Source organism: Bison bison, unplaced genomic scaffold (genome assembly GCF_000754665.1).
Source record: "Bison bison bison isolate TAMUID 2011002044 unplaced genomic scaffold, Bison_UMD1.0 scf7180017864236, whole genome shotgun sequence".
Taxonomy (NCBI): Eukaryota; Metazoa; Chordata; class Mammalia; order Artiodactyla; family Bovidae; genus Bison; species Bison bison.
Window position 1 is genome coordinate 98,931 of NW_011494808.1, and position 25,213 is coordinate 124,143.

At 37.8% G+C, this 25,213-nt stretch overlaps 1 protein-coding gene across 1 annotated transcript in view; it reads left to right on the forward strand.

Moving 5' to 3' along the window:
- Positions 1–25,213, forward strand: part of LOC104993253 (disintegrin and metalloproteinase domain-containing protein 5-like) — a 154,401-nt gene that overhangs the window by 78,826 nt on the left and 50,362 nt on the right. The window contains exons 14-16 of the mRNA XM_010846437.1: positions 11,647–11,842; positions 16,904–16,994; positions 17,613–17,832. Coding sequence (XP_010844739.1) covers positions 11,647–11,842; positions 16,904–16,994; positions 17,613–17,832 — 507 coding nt within the window. The remainder of the gene's footprint in view (positions 1–11,646; positions 11,843–16,903; positions 16,995–17,612; positions 17,833–25,213) is intronic.

A 25,213-nucleotide genomic window follows, 5' to 3' on the forward strand; every position in this document is an offset into this window, starting at 1 on the left:
GAGATCAGCCCTGGAATTTCTTTGGAGGGAATGATGCTGAAGCTGAAACTCTAGTACTTTGGCCACCTCGTGCGAATAGTTGACTCATTGGAAAAGACTCTGATGCTTGGAGGGATTGGGGACAGGAGGAGAAGGGGGTGACAGAGGATGAGATGGCTGGATGGCATCACTGACTCGATGGATGTGAGTCTGAGTGAACTCCGGTAGTTGGTGATGGACAGGGATGCCTGGCGTGCTGCGATTCATGGGGTCGGGAAGAGTTGGACACGACTGAGAGACTGAACTGAACTGATAAATGACAAAGAGAAGAATTTGTGTAAAAGATTCAAGAAAAAGAAACAATAGAAAGATCTAGAACTGGGAATTCAATAAAGGAATAAAAGTCATCTGTTATACTCTTCAAGTTTAATGATGGATAAGAAAAGAGTGTATTGGTCCGTGTTAATGTGTTTCTCCAGAATTTTTAAGGCATGTTTTTCTGCTCAGTGCCTTTGATTAAAAAACAAAGGTCTAATTAATATTTATTTCCAAAATATGGATTCTTTGTTAGAAACACCGATTCAAATAATAATTATTTAACAAGACTGTTATATGTGTTTCTAAAATGTGGTTGACAAGTCAGATATTTTGTAAACTATCTCGTGTTGTAAAGGCAATGAAACAAATCTCTGGTAAATCACTTTGTACAAATTAAGAATTCATTGAAATATGAGTATTTATCACTCGATTTGCTATAGCAGTGTGGTAGGAGATGGCACATTGGACTGAGTCCATGGGACAATCTCAATCTGCGTGGCCATGGTTTTCTGCTCAGTTCTAGTGACAGATTGACTTCAGCTGCCATGTTTCATGTATTATTTCCAGGGAAAACCTCCCTGACAGAAAAAGTACATAAAATTTTTGATAAAGCTTTGGTCACCTTAGTAATGTACCAACTATCTTTATTTGTTTTGCTTTTGTCTATCTAGCCTCCCAAACCTTAATGAAGCATTAGCTTATAAGTTTTGCCTCAAGTCCTGTTTTGTGGAGGGCCCCTACTAAGACAGAAGGGGTCAGAGATGTAGACGAGGGCCAGGTTTTATAGGGTCATGGTATGTTACTTATCTATCATTGCTTAACAAGTTAGCCCCAAACTTAAATTATCCTCACAGTTTCTATGGGTCAGGAATCTGGATGAAGCTTTCTTAGGGCTGGCTCAGGGTCTCCCACAACTATGCTGAAAATAGCAAGGATATAGAAAACATTTACCACACTATCAAGCAATTGGACTAAATTGACACCTACTGAACACTCCACCCAGCAACAGCAGAATATGCATTATTTATAATAATACATATCTTTGAGGATGGACATGCTAGGCTATAAAACCAGTCTCAGTATACTTCAAAAGGCTGCTGCTGCTGCTGCTAAGTCACGTCAGTCATGTCTGACTCTGTGTGACCCCATAGATGGCAGCCCACCAGGCTCCCCCGTCCCTGGGATTCTCCAGGCAAGAACACTGGAATGGGTTGCCATTTCCTTCTCCAATGCATAAAAGTGAAAAGTGAAAGTGAAGTCGCTCAATCATGTCCGACTCTTAGCGACCCCATGGACTGCAGCCTACTGGCTCCTCCATCCATAGGATTTTCCAGGCAAGAGTACTGGAGTGGGATGCCATTGCCTTCTCCGTCTGGAATCATACAAAGATTGCCCTCTGATGACAGCAAAATTAAATTAGAAATCAACAAATGAAGAGAATTTAATAAATCCACAAATACTGGAAATTAAAAAACACACATCAATAATCACTGTGTCAAAGAAAAAATAGTATTAAAACATTAGGCATTTTGAACTGAATAAAAAGCAACATATCAAGAGGTGTACAGCTAAAGCAGTACTTAGAGGGAAAATTTTAGCTTTAAATACTTAAATATATTGAAATATGTAAATATTTAAAGAAACTATTCTATAAGGTTGTATTTTATAAATGTACAAAAAAGAGAGAATTAAATCCAGAGTCAGCATCATGAAAGAAATAATCATGGTTGAGAGGAAATCACTGAAACCAAAGTTGCTTCTTTCAAAAGGAATCAGCAAAAATGGACAAACCTTTATTTAGACCATGAAAAATAGAGAGGTAACATATCACCAAAATTAGAAATGAAAGAGGAGAATCCATACTGCTCTTACATGATTTAAGATAATTATAAGAAAATATACTAAACTAGTATATCCAAGCAATAGACAATTTATGTGAAATGGAAAAATTCCTAAGATGCAAATTACCAAAACTGAGTTAAGAAGAGATAGAAATTCTGAATAAGCAAGTGTAAAATTGAATTAGGAACTTAAAATCTTTCCACAAAGTAAAGCCCAGATCCAGATATCTTCACTGGTGAATATTATCAAACATTTAAAGAAGAAATAATAATGTTTGATAACATTGTGTATTGGTGTATGATGTATTGTGTATTGTATGGTGTATTGTATACCACACAATACATACACAATCTCTCCTGGAATATGTAAGAGAGAGGAATACTTTAAAACTCATTCTAGATGATGGTGTTACCCTGACACCAATGCCAGATGAAGGCCTCACAAGAAAACTACAGATTAATATTTCTCATGAATACTGATGCAAAAATCCTTTTCAAATTACAAACAGAATCCAGGATCTTGTGAAAAGAATGCCACCATGGCCAAGAGGGATTTATTTCAGTAGTGCACATTGATTTAATTAATGTAGTACACCACATTATTTAAATAAAGGAAAATAAAATACATGATCATTTCAAAATATGCAGAAAAACGACGTAGCAATATAACTAATGGAGCATGCTGTGTATAGGACAGAGAACTGTACTAAATGCACTGTAGCGACCTGAATGGGAAGGAATTCTGAAAGGGAGAGGATATATGTTTGGCTCTTGAGAATCCCTTGGACTGCAAGGGGATCAAACCAGTCAGTCCAAAGGAAATCAATCCTGAATATTCATTGGAAGGACTGATGCTGAAGCTCCAATATTTGGCCACCTAATACAAAGAGCTGACTCATTAGAGAAGACCCTGATGCTGGGAAAGACTGAAGGCAGGAGGAGAAGGGGATGACAGAGGATGAGATGGTTGGATGGCATCACTGACTTGATGGACATGAGTTTGAGCAAGCCCTGGGAGATGCTGAAGGACAAGGAAGCCGGGCGTGCTGCAGTCCCTGGGGTTGCAAAGAGACGGACATGATCAAGCGACTGAACAACGACAACAAATACCTATGGCTGATTCATTATGCTGTGCAGTAGAAACAAAATGCAACATTGTAAAACAACTATGCTCCAGTAAAAATTAATTAAAAATAGAAAATGTAATAACCACTCATTTATAAAGTTGTCTTCAAGTTATAAATAGGAAGGAACTTAACCTGACACAGAGCATCTGTGAAATACCTACAGCTAACATCATACTAATATAAAAATTCTGAGTCCTTTCCCCCTAAAATCAAACAAAAAGCAAGAATACAGACTTCCATTACCTCTATTAAATGCTGTACTAGAGACTCCAGACAGTGTAGTCAGGTAAGAAAAAAGAAATAAAAGACATTCAATTTGGAAGGGAAGAAGCACAACTCTCTCTCTTTGCAGATAACATGATCTTGCATATATATAATAATCCTAAGGAATCCATCAAAAATACCCTTTAAAACAATTAAATGAGTTTATAAAAAATCATGAGATACACACAGTACAAAAATTAATTAAATTTCTATGTAATTGCAATGAACAATCTGAAAATGAAATTAAAATCCCATTCACAGTAGCATAAAAATACTTAGGAATATTCCTGTTCTTTTTTTTTTTTTTTAAAGCAGAGTCTTTTTAAACATTTTAGTTATTTATTTGGCTGTGATGGGTTCTAGTTGCAGCATGCAGGATCTTTGCTCTTCTGGGTTAAGGCATCCAGACTTTCTAGTTACTCTTTGGCATGTGGGATCTTAGTTTCCTTACCAGGGATTGAAGCCTCATCCCCTGCATTTCAGGGCACATCCTTAACCACTGGACTGCCAGGGAAGTCCCAGAAATACTCTTAACAATAGAAATGCAGAAGAAATACACTTAAAACATTTGTGAGAAAAAGAAAAAAAATCTAAGTGAGTGATGGAATACTCCATGTGAATGGATTGTAAGACTCAGAATTGTTATGATGACAATTCTGTCCTTTCTTAGAGGTCCCCAGTACTGTCTCTAGGTTTAACGAATCAGTAGAAAACTCAAAGGACTCAGCATATAGCATACTCATGACTATTGCTTTATTATTTATTTATTACAAAGGACACAGAGAAAAATCAGTTTTTCATCATGGATTTCCTTCTTCAATATTTTCTAATTTTCAGTGTGCAGATCTTATATATCCTTAATTAGCATTATTCCTAAGCATTTTATTATTTTTGATGCTATTATAAATAGGATTTTTTTCTTAATTTCTTTTGTAGATCATTTTTACTGTAAAGAAACAATTGATTTTTGTTATGTTGGTTTTGTATCTTGCAACTTTACACAATTCATTTTTATTTAACCGTTTTATGTTTTTCTATATATAGGATGTTGTCATCTGCAAACAGAAATTGTTTGAATGTCATTTATTTCTTTTTCTTGACTCATTGCTCCGACTAGGACTTCCAGTACTAAGTGGAATAGGAGTAGTGAGAGAGGGAGTCCTTGGCTTGTTAGCTGTGGGATTATCTTACGTGGCCCTTATTATGTTGAGGTGCATTCCTTCCTATAGCTAAGTTGATAGTTTTATTATCATGAAAATATATTAACTTTTGTCAGAGTTATTAACAAAGTTATATTAACTTTTTCTGCGTGTATTGAGATGATCGTGTTATTTAAATACTTCATTCTGTTCATGTAGTATATTGCATTTATTGATTCATGTATATTCAAGTGAACTTGGATCCCAGGGCTAAATTTCATTTGATGATGGCATATGAACATTTTAATGTGCCATTGAATTTGGTTTGCTAGTATTTTGTTGAGAATTTTTGCATCTGTTTTCATTGGCATGAAGTTTTTTTCCCCTTGAGATGTCTTTGCCTGACTTTGTTCTGAGAGTAATTCTGGTCTTGCAAAATGAGTTTGAAAATGTTTTCTTGCATTCAATTTTTTTTAAAGAGATTAGGGAGGATTGGCCTTAATTTTTCTTTAACTGTTTAATAGAATTCAACGGAGAAACTGTCAGATCATCCCAGGCTTTTCTTTCTTGAGAGGTCTTTGATAACTAATTCAGTGTCTTTGCCCATTATAGGTTTGTTCAGATTTCCAACTTTTTCATGATTCAACCTTGGAAGGTTATTTCTAGGTTTCTCTTAGGTTATAAAATTTGTTGGTATATAATTATAGTGTCTTATCATCTCTTGTATGTCTGTGATATCTGTTGTAATGCCTCCTCTTTCATTTATAATTTTATGAGTTGTCTCTTTTTTCCCCTGTTAGCCTAGCTAAAAATTTGCCAATTCTGTCTTCTCAAAAAGACCAGCTCTTAGTTTTCTTTGATGTATTTTTTTAATTGTTTTTCAAATCTCTATTTTACTTATTTCTGCTCTAATATGTATTATTACCTTCTTTCTGCTAACTCTGAGCTTGGTTGTTTCTTCAAGTTGGAAAGGATGCTTGATCTGATTTCAGTCTTTTTAAATGTTTTAAGACTTGGCTTTGTCTTATGCTCTATCCTGGAGAATGTTCTACATGTACTTGAAGAGAATGTGTATTCTGGTGCTACTGGATGGAATGTTCTCTGTATGTTTCTTAGGCCCATTAGGTCTGTAATGTTGTTCAAATCTAGTGTTTTGCTATGGATTTTTCTGTTATGGATGATCTAGCCAATATTGAAAGTGTGCTTTTTCTCTTTGTTCCTATAGACAATGCTGTTTAAATGTCATTATATCCCATACTTTCCTTTATGTACATTGACTGAGTTCTCCAAAGAATGTGTGTTCTAAGTTCTGGCCGGTGTAGCCAGCTGACGTTCTCAATGTCATCAGCAATAAATGTACAAAAGTTAAAAAAAAAAAAAAAAGAAAGTATGGTAATGAAGTCACCTATTATTATTACTGTGTTTGTGACTTTCTGCCTTTAGTTCTGTTAATGTTTGCTTTGCATATTTAGGTATTCTAAGGTTGGGTGCGTATGTATTTGTAATTGTTATGTCCTCTTGATGAATTTATCTCTTTATCATTATATAATAACATTCTGTGTCTCTTGTGACAGTTTTTGACTTAAAGTCTATTTTATATGATATTAGTGTGCCCTCTGATATTTTATCTGATTTTATCTGATATTTCATCTGATATTAGTGTGCATCACTGACTCAATGGACATGAGTTTGCGTGAACTCCAGGAGCTGGTGATGGACAGGGAGGCCTGGCGTTCTCCGGTTCATGGGGTTGCAGAGAGTTGGACACGACTGAGTGACTGAAGTGAACTGAAGTGTGCCCTCCCTGCTCTCTTTGCCATTTTCATGGACTACTTATTTCCATCCTTTCGCTTTTTGTGTATTTATATCCTGAAGGCTTAAATGAGTTTCTTGTAGGCAGCGTATAGTTGTCTTGTTTTTAGTTCATCTGTTTACTCTGTGTCTTTTGATTGTTGAATATAATTTATTTACTTTCAAACAGCAAAAGAGACACAGATGTATAGAACAGTCTTTTGGACTCTGTGGGAGAGGGCGAAGGTGGGATGATTTGGGAGAGTGGCATTGAAACATGTATATTATCATATGTGAAACGAATCGCCAGTCCAGGTTCAATGCATGATACAGGATGCTCGGGGCTGGTGCACTGTGATGACCCAGAGGGATGGGATGGGGAGGGAGGAGGGAGGGGGGTTCAGGATGGGGAACACATGTACATCCGTGGTGGATTCATGTCAATGTATGGCAAAACCACTAGAATATTGTAAAGTAATTAGCCTCCAATGAAAAGAAATAAATTTATATTAAAAATGAATAAATAAAAGAAACGCACATAAAAAAAGTATTGTTTTAAAGGAAGGATTTGCTGTTGCCATAGTGTTGCTTTCTGTACATTTTGTAGTTCTTTTGTCCCATTTTTCCTCTTTTACTGTCTTACTTTGTGATGATTTTTTGTGTGCGTGTGTGATGGTATGCTTTGTTTCATTTCTCTTTGTATTTTGTGTTTTGACTAACAGTATTTTCTTTGTGATTATCACAAGACTTATAAAAACATTTTATAGTGATAACAGGCTATTTAAGATAACAGCTTCAATTTCATATAAAATTCTACGCTTTTACTTCTTTCCCCCCACATCTCATGCTATTAATGCTGTTATAACATTTTTTGATAGAGTGCATCCTTGAACAAATTGTTGCAGTTCTAGTTATTTTTAATGCTTTTATTTTTTAACTTTTATATCAGAGTTATAAGTGATTAACATAGCACCACATTATGTATATAGGGCTTCCTAGGTATCTCAGTGGATAAAGAATCCGCTTGCAACACAGGAGGTGCAGGAAACATAGGTCTGATCCCTGGGTCAGGAGGACCCCCCTGGAGGAGACCATGGCAACTGATTCCAACATTCTTGCTTGGAGAATCCCACGGACAGAGGAGCCTTGCAGGCCACAGTCCTTGGGGGTCACAAAGAGTTGGACACACTGAAGCAACTGAGCATGTGGGCATATTATGTATAGTATTGGAGTATTTGAACTTTACTGAATACTTACTTTTGCCAACAGTTTTTATACTCTTACATGTTTTCATGAAGCTAACTGGCATCTTTTCATTTTGACTTAAAGAACTCTCTTCAGAGGGCATTGTGTATGTGTGTGTGTGTGTGAGAGAGAGAGAGAGAGAGAGAGAAGTCTAGTGGCAATGAACTTCCTCAGCATCTGTTCTTCTGGTAAAGTTTTTCTCTCTTCTTCATTTGTAAAGGACAGCTTTACTAGATACAGTTTTCTTAGCTGGCAAATGTTTTTCTTTGAAATTACCGCCCCGCTCTTCGTGCTACGAGGCTTCTGTTCAGTAGTCTTACAGTCTTATGTGGCTTCCCTTTTGGTACATCTGTTTCCTTTTCTGTCAGTTTTCTGCCCTTTCTCTTTGCTCCTTTTGGGACTAACATATGCATACAGTGTTTATTTTGATGATGTTCCATAAATACTGTAGAGTTTCTTTATTTTTTATTCTTTGTTCTTCCAGCTGAATAATTTAAAATAATTGTCTATGAGTTCATTGTTTCTTCTGCTTGTTCAACTGTGCTCCTGCAGCTTTTGTGTGAAAATTGTCAGTTCACTTTATTCTTAAGATCCAGAATTTATCTTGTTCCTTAAAAAAAAAAAAACAAACTCTCTTTGTTCAGTGTCTCATTTTGTCCATGTATTATTTTCCAGATTTTATTTATTTGTCTATCTGTTCTCTCTTATAATTCATTGGACTAATGATGATTAATTTTTCTGTCAGGCAGTTTGTACATCTCCATTTTGGGGTGTCTTCCACAGAGATTTATTTTGTTTCTTTGGTGGTATCTTGTTTCCTTGATTCTTTATGTTCCTTGAAGTCTTGGCATTGCTGTCTTTGCATCTGAAGAAGTCGCCATCTCCTCCTGTGTTAACCAGCTGGCCTTGGGAGACAAGTCAGGCACCAGTCAGCCCAGCTAGAGTTCAGAGCGTCTCTCAGACCTTTCCTGTGGGTGTATTTACTCCATTCCTCTCACTCCCTCACAGTGGGAAAGATTAGGATTGTATGCTTTCTCTCAGTCTTGCAAAGCCAGTATGAATGTGGAAAGCCTTCCATTTATTTTCCCCAAGGTAGTGCCTTGAAGTGTTCAAAGTTGCGCACCTTCTCTGAGTTAGGAGGTTCCGGCCAGCTGCTGACGTCCCTGTGCACCAAGTTGTTGGGGATTCACGTGCGCCATCTGCTGGAGAGTGTGGGTGCTGGCTGTAGATGGGGTGTGTGGCATGCCTGAGCTGTGTGTCCTCAGGCGAGGCATCCTGTTGGCACGAGCCCGTGAGCCAGTTCTTAGGATGCTGGTTGTTGTGCGCCACACGCTGTTGCTGTGAGCTCCCATCCCTTTTCCCTATTCCTCGGTGTCTCCAGGGCCTTCCCTGGAGGCTCAGTGGTAAAGAATCTGCGTGCCAATGCAGGAGACCCGGCTTCGATCCCTGGGTTTGGAGGATCCCCTGGAGAAGGAAATGGCAGCTCAGTCCAGTATTCTCGCCTGGGAAATCAAGAAACCTGGGAAACAAGGTGTCTCCGGACTATTCAACGGTGCCAGTTCCCTCAGCGTTCTGGGTGGGGCAGGATAAAAGTGGGCCTCATGGCCAGTGTCTCACAAGGCTGGGGAAACCCAGCTCTCACATCACTTTCACTTTCCTCTGTTGGAGAAATCACAGGCCACCTTGGGTGAGAGGTGATGTGGATGAAGTGCAACTGTTCTTCTTACCCACTTCAGTGCATCAACTTGCAGATATTTTTACTCTCCAGGGGACTGGAAATTTTTTTGGGGGGGATTCTGTGGCTCCCACAAAGGTGTTCTTATCCATGGTATATACAGTCTGAAAAATCACCTATTTCCCCACTCTACTGATACCTCTCTCCTCCTCTTTTCCATTATTGATCATAGTATAGTATTAATAATTCATATTAATGGTAACTTGAAAAATTAATCAAGTTGTTGAAGACAGCTAGTATAGTGATGTAGAGTCATTACTGTGCCCAAAGGGAATACATTTTCTGCCTCAGAAATCAGATTTACATGCCCACAGGGATACCTGAATAACTGCTGGTGAGACTGGGGCAGTGTTTATGATTCTAATTAGTCTCTGAGCCCAATTATGGAAAGGGATATAGCCCAGGCTATGATTTTTCTGATACAGTAATTTTTTTACTATGCAATTAAGACTGGTGTAATGGTCGGAAACAATAAATTTAACCCACTTATCCCTGGTTCAGTTATATAAAGGGACACACCCCTGTACCCAGATTATACATTTTATGTACAGACTGACAGTCTTGGCAAGAATAAAAATATATGTAGAACGACAAGAAAAATAAAATAAAAATATTTTAGGAGAAAATGATGTGAAACAAGGAGTCAGAAGGTTTAAAAAATTAAGGTTATTTGGGAATTAAAAGAGCCATGGAAAGAAAAATAAACCCACTTTAATGAAGGAAGCAAGTACAATGATAAATCTTGGTTCAAATAACTTTTGAGGAACTGGGTATTTAAATACTGAAAAAGAAGTTAGGTGAAATAAGCCCTTCTAATAAACCTATGTACTGTATGATTCCAACTATATGACATTCTGGAAAAGGAAAATTCTAGAGACAGTGAGAAGATCAGTAGTTGTCAGGCACGGAGGAAGAGATGAATAGGAAGAGCATGAAGGACGTTAGGGCACTGCAAGTGCTCACTTATCTCCACCTAGCATGTGAAACAGCAGGAAAGAGCTCTAATATACATGGAATTTGAGTGATTATGATGTGTCAGTGTAAGGTCGTCAACTGCAAAAAACGCATCATGTACTTGGTTGTGTGCAGCAGGGGTTATAAGGAAAATCTCTGTACTTTCTATGCAGTAAAGTTTTAATGATAAAATAAATTAGAAGAAAAGGAAGATTGCCAATTATACACATATGTAAAAAAAAATCTGCATTCTGAAAAAGCAAATAAAATACCTTCTCATTATATTTATATGTGTTTCTTTTAGAAACAATTTTAATTATTGGTTTTGATTTGAATGTTAACTCTGTAAGCTTAGGCAACACAAGTATTGTGTTTTGTCTTCCCACCCATTGCTTGGAGAACTTGTGTCAGATTTACTGCAGGTAGTGGATACTTGTTGACAATAAGAGAAGTATCCAGAAACTCTCTTTGTGAGGTGTGGCAGTAAATGTTATATAAGCTGGGGCTTCAGTCCACGGATGGAGTCCCAAAGAATCGGACACGACTGAGTGACTGAACAACAACTAGGACCTTGAAGCTGGAAAAATTTTGACTTAGTTGTGTAAGATACTGATGATAGCCATGAGGGTATTGGGGCTTGGGCTGAATAAAAGGCTTTGCCGTGGTGGTATTTAGATATTTGTTTGCAAAAGTAGATATGCATAAAGGGTACCCTGAAGCTATGAGCTAATAGTAAGCACTGAAGAGATTAGAGATATGTAATTGGGCAAGTCATTTTTTATAGTTGTTTTCAATGTGGTATGTAAAACAAACCTTCTCTTGTGTGTCCTTCAAACTTTTTTCTAAATGTTTATGAAGCATATTTATTGTTTTGTGAACGGTTGCTTATTTTCTGCTTATGGATGGCATATGGAGAATCCGGAGGTTGCACGTGTTGCGTATATTCTTAGTGAGTTGAAAGTAATTTTTATAATCGTTCCTTATCTCTACTTTCTTACTTTTTAATAATTATTGTAGTCTCCTTACCGTTCAGTTTCTCATATCTCACACCATCAACACCCACTCCTTTATGCATAGTAAATTCAATCACCTCAATGTCTGTGCAGCACTTACACAGTTAACATGAAGACGGTTGGCTCATTGCTCTTAGCTACTGGGGTAAAAATGGGTGGAAATTTCAAGCCTGAAGAGAAAGAAAACTACTTGGGTATCATTGATGTATAATTTTTTCTTATGTTTCTTTTTTTCTCCAGATAAAACCAGTTAATACACCTTGCAGAGAAGCAGCTGATGAATGTGACTTTGTAGAATTTTGTACTGGGAATGAATCAATGTGTGTGCCTGACACTTACGCACGTAATGGAGAGCCTTGCGCGTCGGGTGACGCCTTCTGTTATGACGGACGGTGTAGGTCTACTAACAAACACTGTAGCAGATTAATTGGAGAAGGTAATGACCACAGTTTTCCTTGTAGTTTCTAAATTCTGATTATCCCAAATGGTGTTATTTAATGCTATAAAAAATGTAAGTGTAATTTTAAAATAAGTATATAGTATGTATGTATGTGCTGAGTTGCTTCAGTTGAGTCTGACTCTTTTTGCGACCCTGTGGACCATATGGATTGAAGGCAGGAAGAGAAGGGGACGACAGAGGATGAGATGGTTAGATGGCATTACCAACTCAATGGACATGAGTTTGGATAAACTCTGGGAGTTGATGATGGACAGGGAGGCCTGGCATGCCGAACTGGTTCATGGGGTTGCAAAGAGTCGGGCACGACTGAGTGACTGAACTGAACTGAACTGATGGACCATAACCCACCAGGCTCCTCTTTGTATGGGATTCTCCAGGCAAGAATACTGCAGTGGGTTGTCATGCCCTCTTCCAGGGGATCTTCCCAACCCAGGGATCGAACCCATGTCTGTTAGATCTACATGCATTGTGCAGGCAGGTTCTCTACCACCAGTGCCACCTGGGAAGCCCATGCTATGTATAGGCCCAGTGTATATTAATGTTAAAGGAAGTAAAATTTTCTTGATTCTGAGAAAAAGCTTCAGGAGGAAGAAATGGCAACCCACTCCAGTATTCTTGCCAGAGAATCCCATGGACAGAGGAGCCTGGTGGGCTACAGTCCATGGGGTCACAGAGTCGGATATAACTGAAGCAACTTACACACTCACAATGTTTTCCACAGTGGCTCCGCCAATTTACATTCCTGCCGACAGTGTATGAGGATTCCTTTATTCACATTCTCTCCAGTATGTGTTATTCATGTTCTTTTTGATGATAGCCATTCTGACCAGGTGATATTGTTGTTTTATTTGCATTTCTCTCTTTGACATCTATTCATGCACTTGATGGCCATTCACATTTCCCTTTTGGGAAAATGTCTCTTCAGTACTTCTGTCCACTTGAATATTTATTAATCATTACTTTGTTATGTGGTGTCTGCAACAAAAGCAGAACAAGTTTATAGTCAATGACAAATGGTTCAGTTGAAGCAGATCATCGACTGTTAGGTCAGATACAGAAGAGAAACAGCTACCCAGCAAAAGCTGGCTGAAACACAGCTTTGGATCATATCATTTCTGATGCTTTATCTATTTTCTGTGATATATCAAATTATCCTTCAGAATCATACATGGTTCAGTTTTTTGATGGGTCGGTTCTAAAAACAAAAAATTCATGCTGATTTTCAGAGCTTGAACTGCTGTTTCCTCTGTCAACTGCATCAGTCACAGTTTGATCAGAGAAGCAGAACCCCTAGGAGATACATGGAATGTGGGACTTATGTAGAAGTTTGAGCTTATGATCCACCTCATCAGTTCATTGTTTGACTTCTACTTCAGCTGATTTTTATTTTTCCTCTAAATATTTTCCTAAAAATGTGAAGAGAAACTGCCAAATCACCATGCACTATATTAATACATTCAAGAGAGCAGAGCAACAACATGGTTCAAAATGATCTCTGGACACCAGCTGCAGGATGACTCTTCCAAGCTTTCATTAAAACAGTCATGAAAATTCTGTAAAAGACAAAATGCATAAAATGAAAAATGAAAAGAGGTAAACAAAATGATGACAATATCGGAATGAACTCTATTAAACCTTGAAGTACATGGAATAAGATTGATGAGAATCTTCCTGTTATGGAAGATTAACAAAATGATATGTTAAGTCTGTTAAAATATTCAAAGAGTACAATTTAACTGATCTAAGAAAGTGAAGAGGAACTAAAAAGCCTTTTGTTGAAAGTGAAAGAGGAGAGTGAAAATGTTGGCTTAAAACTCAACATTCAGAAAACGAAGATCATGGCATCTTGTCCCATCACTTCATGGCAAGTAGATGGGGAAACGGTGGAAACAGTGTCAGACTTTATTTTTCTGGGCTCCAAAATCACTGAAGATGGTGATTGTAGCCATGAAATTAAAAGACACTTTACTTACTCCTTGGAAGGAAAGTTATGACCAACCTAGATAGCATATTCAAAAGCAGAGACATTACTTTGCCACCTAAGGTCCATCTAGTCAAGGCTATGGTTTTTCCTGTGGTCATGTATGGATGTGACAGTTGGACTGTGAAGAAGGCTGAGCGCCAAAGAATTGATGCTTTTGAACTGTGGTGTTGGAGAAGACTCTTGAGAGTCCCTTGGACTGCAAGGAGATCCAACCAGTCCATTCTAAAGGAGACCAGCCCTGGGGTTTCTTTGGAAGGAATGATGCTAAAGCTGAAACTCCAGTACTTTGGCCACCTCATGTGAAGAGTTGACTCATTGGAAAAGACTCTGATGCTGGGAGGGATTGGGGGCAGGAGGAGAAGGGGGCGACAGAGGATGAGATGACTGGATGGCATCACTGACTCGATGGACATGAGTCTGAGTGAACTCCGGGAGTTGGTGATGGACAGGGAGGCCTGGCGTGCTGCGATCCATGGGGTCGCAAAGAGTTGGACACAACTGAGTGACTGAACTGAACTGAAGCAAATTTTATTTTTTTGCTTCATGAAGCAGACGATCTCCCCTCTCAGGAGTCCAGAGAACTATGAAACAAGGAAACAGGACTGTGAGCTTGCATAAAAGAAGGCAATCAGGGAATAAAGGAAAAGTATTTAGCTTCCACCAATTGACTGGAATTGCATATCAGACCTTATTTAGAACAAAGAAATCATTACAGATTCTTGGCGGTTGGGTTTGGCTGGCTGGATATACTGTGTTTCTGGTCAAGGGGAGTATTTATAGGGCCGTGAAAGTTATCTATGTTTTGGTTTGCTGACCTGGCATCCCACCAGGAATGGCTCTATCTTGGGCCTAGAAATTTATTTCAATAAGTCCTAATATCCCCAGTAGCTCAAATATGGGTTTATTTGTAAATGGAGTCTGTACAGAGACAATCCAGTGAAAGTGAGGTCATTAGACTGGTGCCCTTATAAAAGGGGAAATTTAGGCATTCCACGGAGGGGAAGCAATCTATAAACAAAGTGAGAAGATGGCCAGGTGACTGGAATAATACATCAATAAGCCAAGGAATTCCAGGGATTGCCAGTAAACGTCAGAAGCTAGAAAAGACAAGGAACGTTCTCCTCTAGAGACTTCAGAGAGAGGACAGCCCTGCCCACATCCTAGCTTCCGACTTTAGTCTCAAGAACTGTGAGAAAACAAATTTCTGTTATTTTATGCCACCTAGTTTTTGATGCTTTGTTGCAGCAGCCCCAGGAAACTAATAGGCTAGCAATGCTTCCTCACATGGGATAATTCATAGTATGGTCCTATGACAACTCTCTTTAATGTATTCTTCATCCTAGCTCACCCTCTTCAGGTTGGCGTGTAAACTGTGCTAAAAACTCCCATGGGCACCCATCGTCTACCTTGAAAATTGCTTCAGATTTGCCTTGTATGTGTTGTTGTTGCTCTTCAGTTGCTCAGTCATGTCCAACACTTTGCAACCCCATGGACTGCAGCACGCCAGGTTTCCCTGTCCTTCATTTTTGAGTTAGCTTAAACTCATGTACATTGAGTCAGGGATGCATTTCATCCTCTGTGCCCCCTTCTCCTCTTGCCCTTAGTCTTTCCCAGCACCAGAGTCTTTTCCAGTGAGTCGGCTCGTCGCATCAGGTGGTCAAACTATTGGAGCTTCAACTTCAGCATCAGGCCTTCCAATGAATATTCAGGGTTGATTTCCTTTAGGAGTGACTGGCTTGATCTCCTAGCTGTCCAAGGGACTCTCAAGACTCTTCTCCAGCACAATAGTTCAAAAGCATCAGTTCTTCAGCGCTCAACCTTTATGGTTCAGCTCTCACATCCACACATGACTACTAGAAGAACCATAGCTTTGGCCATATGGACCTTTGTTGGCAACGTGATGTCTCTGTATTTTTTTTTTTTAATATGTTGTGTAGGGTTGTCATAGCTTTTCTTCCAAGGATCAACTGTCTTTTAATTTCATGAGTTCAGTCACTCTCCGCGGTGATTTTGGAGCCCAAGAAAATAAAGTCTGGCACTGTTGCCAATTTTCTCCCATCTGTTTACCATGAAGTGATGGGACTGGATGCTAAAATCTTAGATTTTTGAATGTTGAATTTTAAGCCAGCTTTTTCACTGTCCTCTTTCATCTTCATCAAGAGGCTCTTTAGTTCTTATTTGCTTTCTGCTGTTAGAGTGGTGTCATCTGCATATCTGAGGTTATTGATATTTCTCCCTTCAATCTTGATTCCAGCTTCTGCTTCATCCAGTCTGGCATTTCGCATGATGTACTCTGCGTATAAGTTAAAATAAGCAGGGTGACAGTATATAGCCTGGATGTACTCCTTTCCCAATTTGGAACGAGTCTGTTGTTCCGTGTCCATTTCTAACTATTGTTTCTTGACCTGTATACAGGTTTTGCAGGAGGCAGGTAAGGTGGTCTGATATTCCCACCTCTTTCAGAATTTCCGCATTTTGCTGTGATCCACACAGTGAAAGGCTTTAACATAGTCAATGAAGCAGAACTAGATGTTTTTCTGGAATTCTCTTGCTTTTTCTGTGATACAGTGGATGTTGGCAATTTGATCTCTGGTTCCTCTGCCTTTTCTAAATTCAACTTGTACATCTGAAAGTTCTCGGTTCACATACTAGTTTGAAGGATTTTGAATCCTAGTTTGAAGGATTTTGAGCATTACCTTGCTAGTGTGTGAAATGAGAACAATTGTGCGGTAGTTTGAGCATTCTTTGGCATTGCCTTTCTTTGGGATTGGAATGAAAACTGACCTTTTCCAGACCTGTAGCCACTGCTGAGTTTTCCAAATTTGCTGGCATATTGAATGTAGCACTTTCTCAGCATCATCTTTTTAGGATTTAAAATAGTTCAGCTGGAATTCCATCACCTCCATTAACTTTGTTTATGGTAATGCTTCCTAAGGCCCACTTGAATTCACACAACAGGATATCTGGCTCTAAGTGAGTGATCATACCAACATGGTTATTCGGGTCATAATAATTCAGTCAACCTTTTCTGTACAATTTCTTTTTTCTTTTAGGGGCTAGAGGTGCTCCATTTGCTTGTTTTGATGAAATAAATGCAAGAGGAGATAGATATGGAAACTGTGGCAGGGGTTTTTGTTTGTTTAGGTATGTATTTAGAAAATTATAATTTTGTTTGGAATATAGCTTGTATATTGCTAAGATTCTGGAATACATGTACAAACTAAGATGCCATTTTATAACAGGTTTTCTCTGTTTTATGATCTGAGCTGAACAATACTACCTACTTCCTACAGATAACATGTGTCCAATAGCTATAATGTTATATCAGTGATCATAAAAATCATGTCTATTGACGGGATGAGGTAGTCATTGTGTGAAGTCCTTTATATATACTTATATTTATACTATGTATTTAAATGTATATTTATATATATCAAATGTTTGTAGTTAGAATCATTTATCCCATTTTACTAATGAAAAATATGGAACACCTGTAATCACTTGCTCAAATTTCAGAAGCTAATATAGAACAGATCAGGGCTGTCAGATTGCAAAAATAGTTCATTTTTCCCTTGCTACGTTTCCTCACAAAACACAGAGAGCCACATCATACATGAATTGATATGCTCCTAAAATTTACTTAGAGAAAACATTTGAAATTTGGATTTAAATTATCAAAATACTTTTTAAAGTTAGCTGTATCAGCAATCTACTTTATTTCTGTAAATAATAAGAGTTTTTTTTCCTTCTTTATGCTTTTAGTCACACATTGTGCGGAAAATTAGTTTGTGCCTGGCCATATAAAACTTTAGTATCGCAACCAAATTTATCTGTGATCTATACGCATGTACAAGATGAAATATGTGCATCAGCATTTCTGAATGCTGAGAAGTTACCTAGAGACACATTTACCACAGTTCAAAATCCTGAAGACAGAGATGAAACATTTGTAGAAGATGGCACTATATGTGGTCCTGAAATGGTAATTAGAAGTAAAAATTTTAAGTGTTTTAACAATTATATTTTATACTTATGCTGATTTTGACAATATACCAACCAATGCTTTTTAAAATAGCCTTATAGAGGTATCATTTATCATAAAAGTCGTTCATGGTAAGTGCACAGTTCATTCAGTTCAGTCACTTAATCGTGTCCCACTCTTGGTGATCCTATAGACTGCAGCATGCCAAGCTTCCCTGTCAATCACCAACTCCCAGAGCTTACTTATGTCCATCGAGTCGGTGATGCTATTCAACCATCTCATCCTCTGTCATCCCCTTTTCCTCCCACCTTCAATTTTCCTCAGCATCAGGGTCTTTTCCAATGAGTCAGTTTTTCGCATCAGGTGGCCAAAGGACTGTAGCTTCAGCTTCAGGATCAGTCCTTCCAATGAGTATTCATGACTGATTTCCTTTAGGATGGACTGGTTGGGTCTCCGTACAGTACAAGGGACTCTCAAGAGTCTCCTCCAACACCACAGTTCAAAAGTGTCAATTCTTTTGTGCTCAGCTTTCTTTATAGTCCAACTCTACATCCATACATGACTACTGGAAAAACCATAGCTTTGACTAGACGGACCTTTGTCAGCAAAGTAATGTCTCTGCTTTTTTATATGCTGTCTAGGTTGGTCATAACTTTTCTTACAAGGAACAAGAGTCTTTTAATTTCATGGCTGCAGTCATGATCTGCAGTGATTTTGGAGCTGCCAAAAATAAAGTCTGTCACTGTTTTCACTGTTTCCCCATCTATTTGCCATGAAATGATTGGACCGGATGACATGATCTTAGTTTGCTGAATGTTGAGTTTTAAGCCAACTTTTTCCGTCTCCTCTTTCACTTTCATCAAGAGGCTCTTTAGTTTTTCTTCACTTTCTGCCATAAGGGTGGTGTCATCTGTATATCTGAGCTTATGATATTTCTCTCAGCAATCCTGGTTCCAGCTTCTGCTTCATCCAGCCGGGCATTTCACATGATGTACTCTGCATATAAGTTAAATAAGCAGGGTGACAATATACAGCCTTGATGTACTCCTTTCCCAATTTGGAACCAGTCTGTTGTTCCATGTCCAGTTCTAACTGTTGCTTCCTGACCTGCATACAGATTTCTCAGGAGGCAAGTAAGGTTGTCTGTTATTCCTATTTCTTTAAGAGTTTTCCACAGTTTGTTGTGATCCACAAGTCAAAGGTTTTGGCATAGTCATTAAAGAAGAGCTAGATATTTTTCTGGAATTCTCTTGCTTTTTCTATGATCCAGTGGATGTTAGTAATTTGATCTCTGGTTCCTCTGCCTTTCCTAAATTCAGCTTGTACGTCTTGAAGTTGTCAATTCACGTACTGTTGAAGCCTAGCTTGAAAGATTTTGAGCATTACCTTGCTAGCATGTGAAATGAGAAGAATTGTACAGTAGTTTGAACATTCGTTAGTATTGCCCTTCTTTGGGATTGGAATGAAAATTGACCTTTTCCAAACCTGTGGCCACTGCTGAGTTGTCCACATTTGCTGGCATATTGAGTGCAGCGCTTTAAAAGCATCATCTTTTAGGATTTGAAATAGCTCAGGTGGAATTCCATCACCTCCACTAGCTTTGTTTGTAGTAATGCTTCTTAATGCCTACTTGACTTCACGCTTCTGGATGTCTGGCTCTAGGTGAGTGAACCCACCATCATGGTTGTCCAGTTTACTATGACCTTTTTCGTATAATTCTTCTATGTATTCTTGCTACCTCTTCATAATTTCTTCTGCTTCTGTTACTTCCTTGCTGTTTCTGTCCTTTGTTGTGTGCATCTTTACATGAGATGTTTCTTTCATATCTCTTAATGTTCTTGAAGAGATCTTTAGTCTTTCCCATTCTTCTGTTTCCCTCTATTTCTTTGCATTGTTCACTTAAGAAGCCTTTCTTATCTCTCCTTGTTATTCTCGGGAAGTCTGCATTCAGTTGAGTATACCTCTCCTTTTCTTCTTTGCCTTTTGCTTCTTTTCTTTTCTCAGCTATTTGTAGGGCCTCCTCAGACACCATTTGACTTCTTTCATTTATTTCTCTTGGGGATGTTTTTGTCACTGCCTCCTGTACAGTGTTATGAACCTCCATCCATAGTTCTTCAGGCATTCTATCTAACAGAGCTAATACCTTGCATCTGTTTTATCACCTCCACTGTATAATCATAATGGATTTGATTTAGGTCATGCCTGAGTGGCCTAGTGGTTTTCCCTTCTTTCTTCAATTTCAGCCTAAATTTTGCACTAAGGAGCTCATGATCCAAGCCACAATCAGCTCCAGGTCTTGTTTTTTCCTGATTGTATAGAGCTTCACTTCTTTGGCTGCAAAGAATATAATTAATCTGATTTTGGTATCGACTATTTAGTGATGTTCATGTGTAGACTTGTCTCTTGTAGGAAGAGGATGTTTGCTGTGACCAGTGTATTGGCCTTTGCTGTGCTTCATTTTGTACTCCAAGGCCAAAACTTGCCTGTCACTGAAGGTATCTCTTGATTCCTCCTTTTGCATTCCAGTCTGCTATAATGAAAAGGACATCTTTTTTTGATGTTAGTTCTAGACGTCTTGTACATCTTCATAGAACTGTTCAACTTCCTTCGGCATTATTAGCTGGACATAGACTTGTATTACTGTGAAGTTCAGTGTTTTTCCTTGGAAACAAACAGATCATTCTGTCATTTTTGAGATTTCATTCAAGTACTGCATTTCAGATTCTTTTGTTGACTATGAGGGCTCCTCCATTTCTTCTAAGGGATTCTTGCCCACAATAGTAGATATAATGATCATCTCAATGAATTTGCACTTTCCCATCTGTTTCAGTTCACTGATTTCTAAAGTGTTGATGTGTACTCTTGTCATTTCCTGCTTGACCATGTCCAATTTACCTTGATTCATGGACCTAATATTCCATGTTCCCATGTGATATTGTTGTTTACAGCATCAGAGTTTACTTTCACTACCAGACACATTCACAACTGAGCATCCTTTCCACTTTGGCCCAGTCTCTTCATTCTTTCTGCAGCTACTTCTCTGCTCTTCTGCAGTAGCACACTTAAGTCTAGTTTTCTAGTTATTTATTGTGTGTGTACTCAGTCAATTGTATCAGACACTTCTGCGACCCCACAGACTCCTCTGTCCATGGGTTAGTATTCCAGATAAGAATACTGGAGTGGGTCTCCATTTCCTCCTCCAGGAGAGCTTCCCCACTCAGGGACTCAGGGATAGAATCTATGTATCCTGTGTCTCCTGCCTTGGCAGGTGGATTTTTTTTTTTTTTTTTTAACCATTGAGCCACCTGGGAAGCTTGCAGGACAATAAGTGTGGACCATTATCAAGAGTATAAATAATTACATTGCCATTAAAAGTGAAGAAACAGTAAAAGTTTTGTTTCTGAATTTGAAGAGACATGTGGAGCCAGTTACTAGTGTAAAATGTTTCATTTCAGTTTATAAAAGCATATAGCTAATGAAGTGAAGATTAGAAATGCATCAAGGCTGTGGTTTTTCCATTAGTCATGTGTGGATGTGAGAGTTGGACTGTGAAGAAAGCTGAACACCTAAGAATTGATGCTTTTGAACTGTGGTGTTGGAGAAGATTCTTGAGAGTCCCTTGGACTGCAAGGAGATTCAACCAGTCCATCCTAAAGGAGATCAGTCCTGGGTGTTCTTTGGAAGGAATGATGCTAAAGCTGAAACTCCAGTACTTTGGCCACCTCATGCAGAGTTGACTCATTAGAAAAGACTCTGATGCTGGGAGGGATTGGGGGCAGGAGAAGGGGACGACAGAGGATGAGATGGTTGGGTGGCATCACTGACTCGATGGACGTGAGTTTGAGTGAACTCCAGGAGTTGGTGATGGACAGGGAGGCCTGGTGTGCTGCAATTCATGGGGTCGCAAAGAGTTGGACAAGACTGAGTGACTGAACTGAATTGAACTGAACTGAAGGAAAAAGAAAAGCTTTCTCATTTATCATCAGAATAGCATAACCACAATTAATTTTTCTCATTATTTAATTTATCCCTGAATAATTAATTTTTACTTCCCTGGATCTTGAGTTAGCAGTTTGCTTTTGTATGGCATTTTATTTTTGGATATAAAGGATTCCAGTAAATTCTGATTCAGCCATATGATATATCTAATTCACACCATAGTGAAATTGTCTAATCAGTGTCAGCTTAAGTTCCATATCCTGTACCTATGAGTCTAATTCTTAAATTCAAATAGTTTAGAATACCTTATAGGATCCTTTCTACGAAGACTTAGTTTCTATCCTGTATCTGAAAGCACAAACTACCAGTTGATCAAAAGCTTATGAAGTTTGAATGGTTAATTTATTAGAGTCACCAATAGTATGAAAATGGAGAAAAACAAAATCTCTTATTGGAGCACAGGAGTGTGATAACTGTTGATTAAGTGTTTGATCAAAGTTTTTCTTAAGGATAAGAGAATATTATGGAGAGAAATGAACTTGATTTTCTATGAGCTTTCAATTCATTCTTGTAACATATACAATATATGCTGAGACCAATAGTTTTGCTTATATTAATAACATTTAAAATTAACCTAGGGAAAGCTGGCTGAATTTCTTCGACAGTTCATCCTATGCACCTCTTTTTAAAAAATTTATTTATTTTTTATTGGAGGATGATTGCTTACAGAATTGTGCTGTTTTCTGTCAAACCTCAACATGAATCAGCCATAGGTATACATATATCCCCTCCCTTTTGAACCTCCCTCCCCATCCCACCCCTCTACGTTGATACAGAGTCCCTGTTTGAGTTTCATGAGCCATACAGCAAATTCCCATTGGCTATCTGTTATACACATGGTAATGTAAGTTTCCATGTTACTCTTTCCATACATCTCATCCTCTCCTCCCCTCTCCCCATGTCCATACGTCTATTCTCTATGACTGTTTCTTCATTGTTGCCCTGTAAATAAATTCTTCAGTACCATTTTTCTAGATTCCATATATATGTGTTAGAATATGGTATTTATTTTTCTCTTTCTGACTCACTTTACTCTGTATAATAGGTTCTAGGTTCATCCACCTCATTAGAACTGACTCAAATGTGTTCCTTTTTATGGCTGAGTAATATTCCATTGTGTATATGTACCACAACTTCTTTATCCATTCATCTGTCGATGGACATCGAGGTTGCTTCCATATTCTGGCTGTTGTAAATAGTGCTGCGATGAACAATGGGATACATGTGTCTCTTTCAATTTTGGTTTCCTCAGGGTATATACCTAGGAGTGGGATTGTTGTGTCATATGGCGGTTTTATGCCTAGTTTTTTAAGGAATCTCCATACTGTCATCCTATGCAGCTCCTACATTGCTATTTAACTGAGAAGTAATGGAGACTATCATAAATTAGGAGTTTGGCGTTAAGATATACATTACTATGTATAAAATAGGTATATAACAACAGTCTACTGTATACCACAGGGGTCTATAGTCAGTGTGTTGCAGTAACATATAATACAAAAGAATCTGTAAAAGAATCATCATTGCATGTGTGCTCAATCTTGTTCGACTCTTTGTGTCCCCATGGACTGCATCCCACCAGGCTCCTCTGTCCATGGGATTTTCCAGGCAAGAATACTGAAGTGGGTTGCCATTTCCTACACCAGAGGAAAAAGAATATATATACACACATCTGAATTACTTTGTTGTACACCTGAAGCTAACACAACATTGTAAATTAGCTATACTTAAATTTTAAAATGAATTAAAAAATAAAGATATAAAATTCTTCTCAGTTGCAGTTAGGAACAATAATTTCTGTTATTTTGTAAAAAGCCCTTACAGTGTGATGCATTTGCATTAAAAATTTAGTATCTTACAAAAAATAAATAAATAATGGAGAATACCAAACAAATTTAAGTATTTCTAGCATTCTTCTATTTATGAGATAGGAGGTCAAATCCGTTACTTTCTGTTTGCAATCTCAGAAATTTCAAAAATAGTTTTAGGTATTAAAAAAATGACCCCCAAATTTTTTTGACTTTAGACTCAGAACTGGTAAGATAAAAACCACCACAGTTGCCCAAGGTGGTATAGTCACTTAATTAAAAAGGATTTTTGGTATATAGTAAAATTTGCTTAGCTCCCTGTTAACCAAAGTGACAATGAAAGAGCTCCCATATCAATAGGTGAATGTAGTAAAATTATACAGAACTTTAGCTCTTTTAAAAATATGTGGAAGTTTTAAAAATAACCATTTACATGATACAAAGCCAGAAAATCATTTTGATGAACTACTGAATCTCTCCCATTTAGGTGAATTACAGAAATAAAGAAAAATTGTACTACCTCTATTCCTAGAAAATTCCATGGATGGAGGAGCCTGGTGGGCTACACTCCATGGGGTCACAAAGAGTCGGACACGACTGAGTGACTTCACGACGATGACGACCTCTATTAAGAGCAAATTAAATACTTCACAACCAATTTCTAAGTATACAATTCTTAAAAATCCAAATTCTAATTTTACTTCAATACAGTATTCAGTTCAGTTCAGTCGTTCAATCGTGTCCAACTCTTTGTGACCCCATGAACCGCAGCATGCCAGGCTTCCCTGGTAGACACCAGCTGCTGGAGTCTACCCAAACCCATGTGGATTGAGTTGGTGATGCCATCCAACCATCTCATCCTCTGTCAGGCTCTACAGTATTCACAGGCACATTCTAAAATTATCTTATGATTGATCCCATCAAAACTGAACAGTTGTTACTAAAATTTTTCAGACTCATTATTTTTTTGATTACAGGTATTATAAACAAAATAAAGGTTACTTTGCACAAAATATAATATTCTGTATTCATTTAAATCTTGACTTTGGCTATCTTCTTTTATATTCTGAAATAATCAGATATAACATTAAGATAAAACTAGTTCGTCTTTTTTTTTTTTCCTTTTTAAATTTTATTTTATTTTTAAACTTTACATAATTGTATTAGTTTTGCCAAATATCAAAAAAGCTAGTTTGTCTTTTGAAAAGCAATTACACAACCCATTACCCTGAGATGGTTGTCTTCTGCCATTATTGCTACTAATATGTCCCAACTGTATAATTATAATTTTAACCCAGTTAAGGCATATTTCAGAAAGAAGTGAGAGGTAGATAATTAATTACTACCTCTCATACAGAAGCTAGTTAGCAGCCTAAAAACTTATACACACATTATACGGTTCCTTGAAGTCACACTCATTTTCTTTTTAAAGTGGTAAAAATAAACAATTTATATAACCCAAAGGTATAGCCATTCTGTAATATGTAAAATAAGTAAAATTGTATGTGTATACACATGTATATGCATATATGCAAACATTCACATATATATTTATATATTCACAAATATATAAA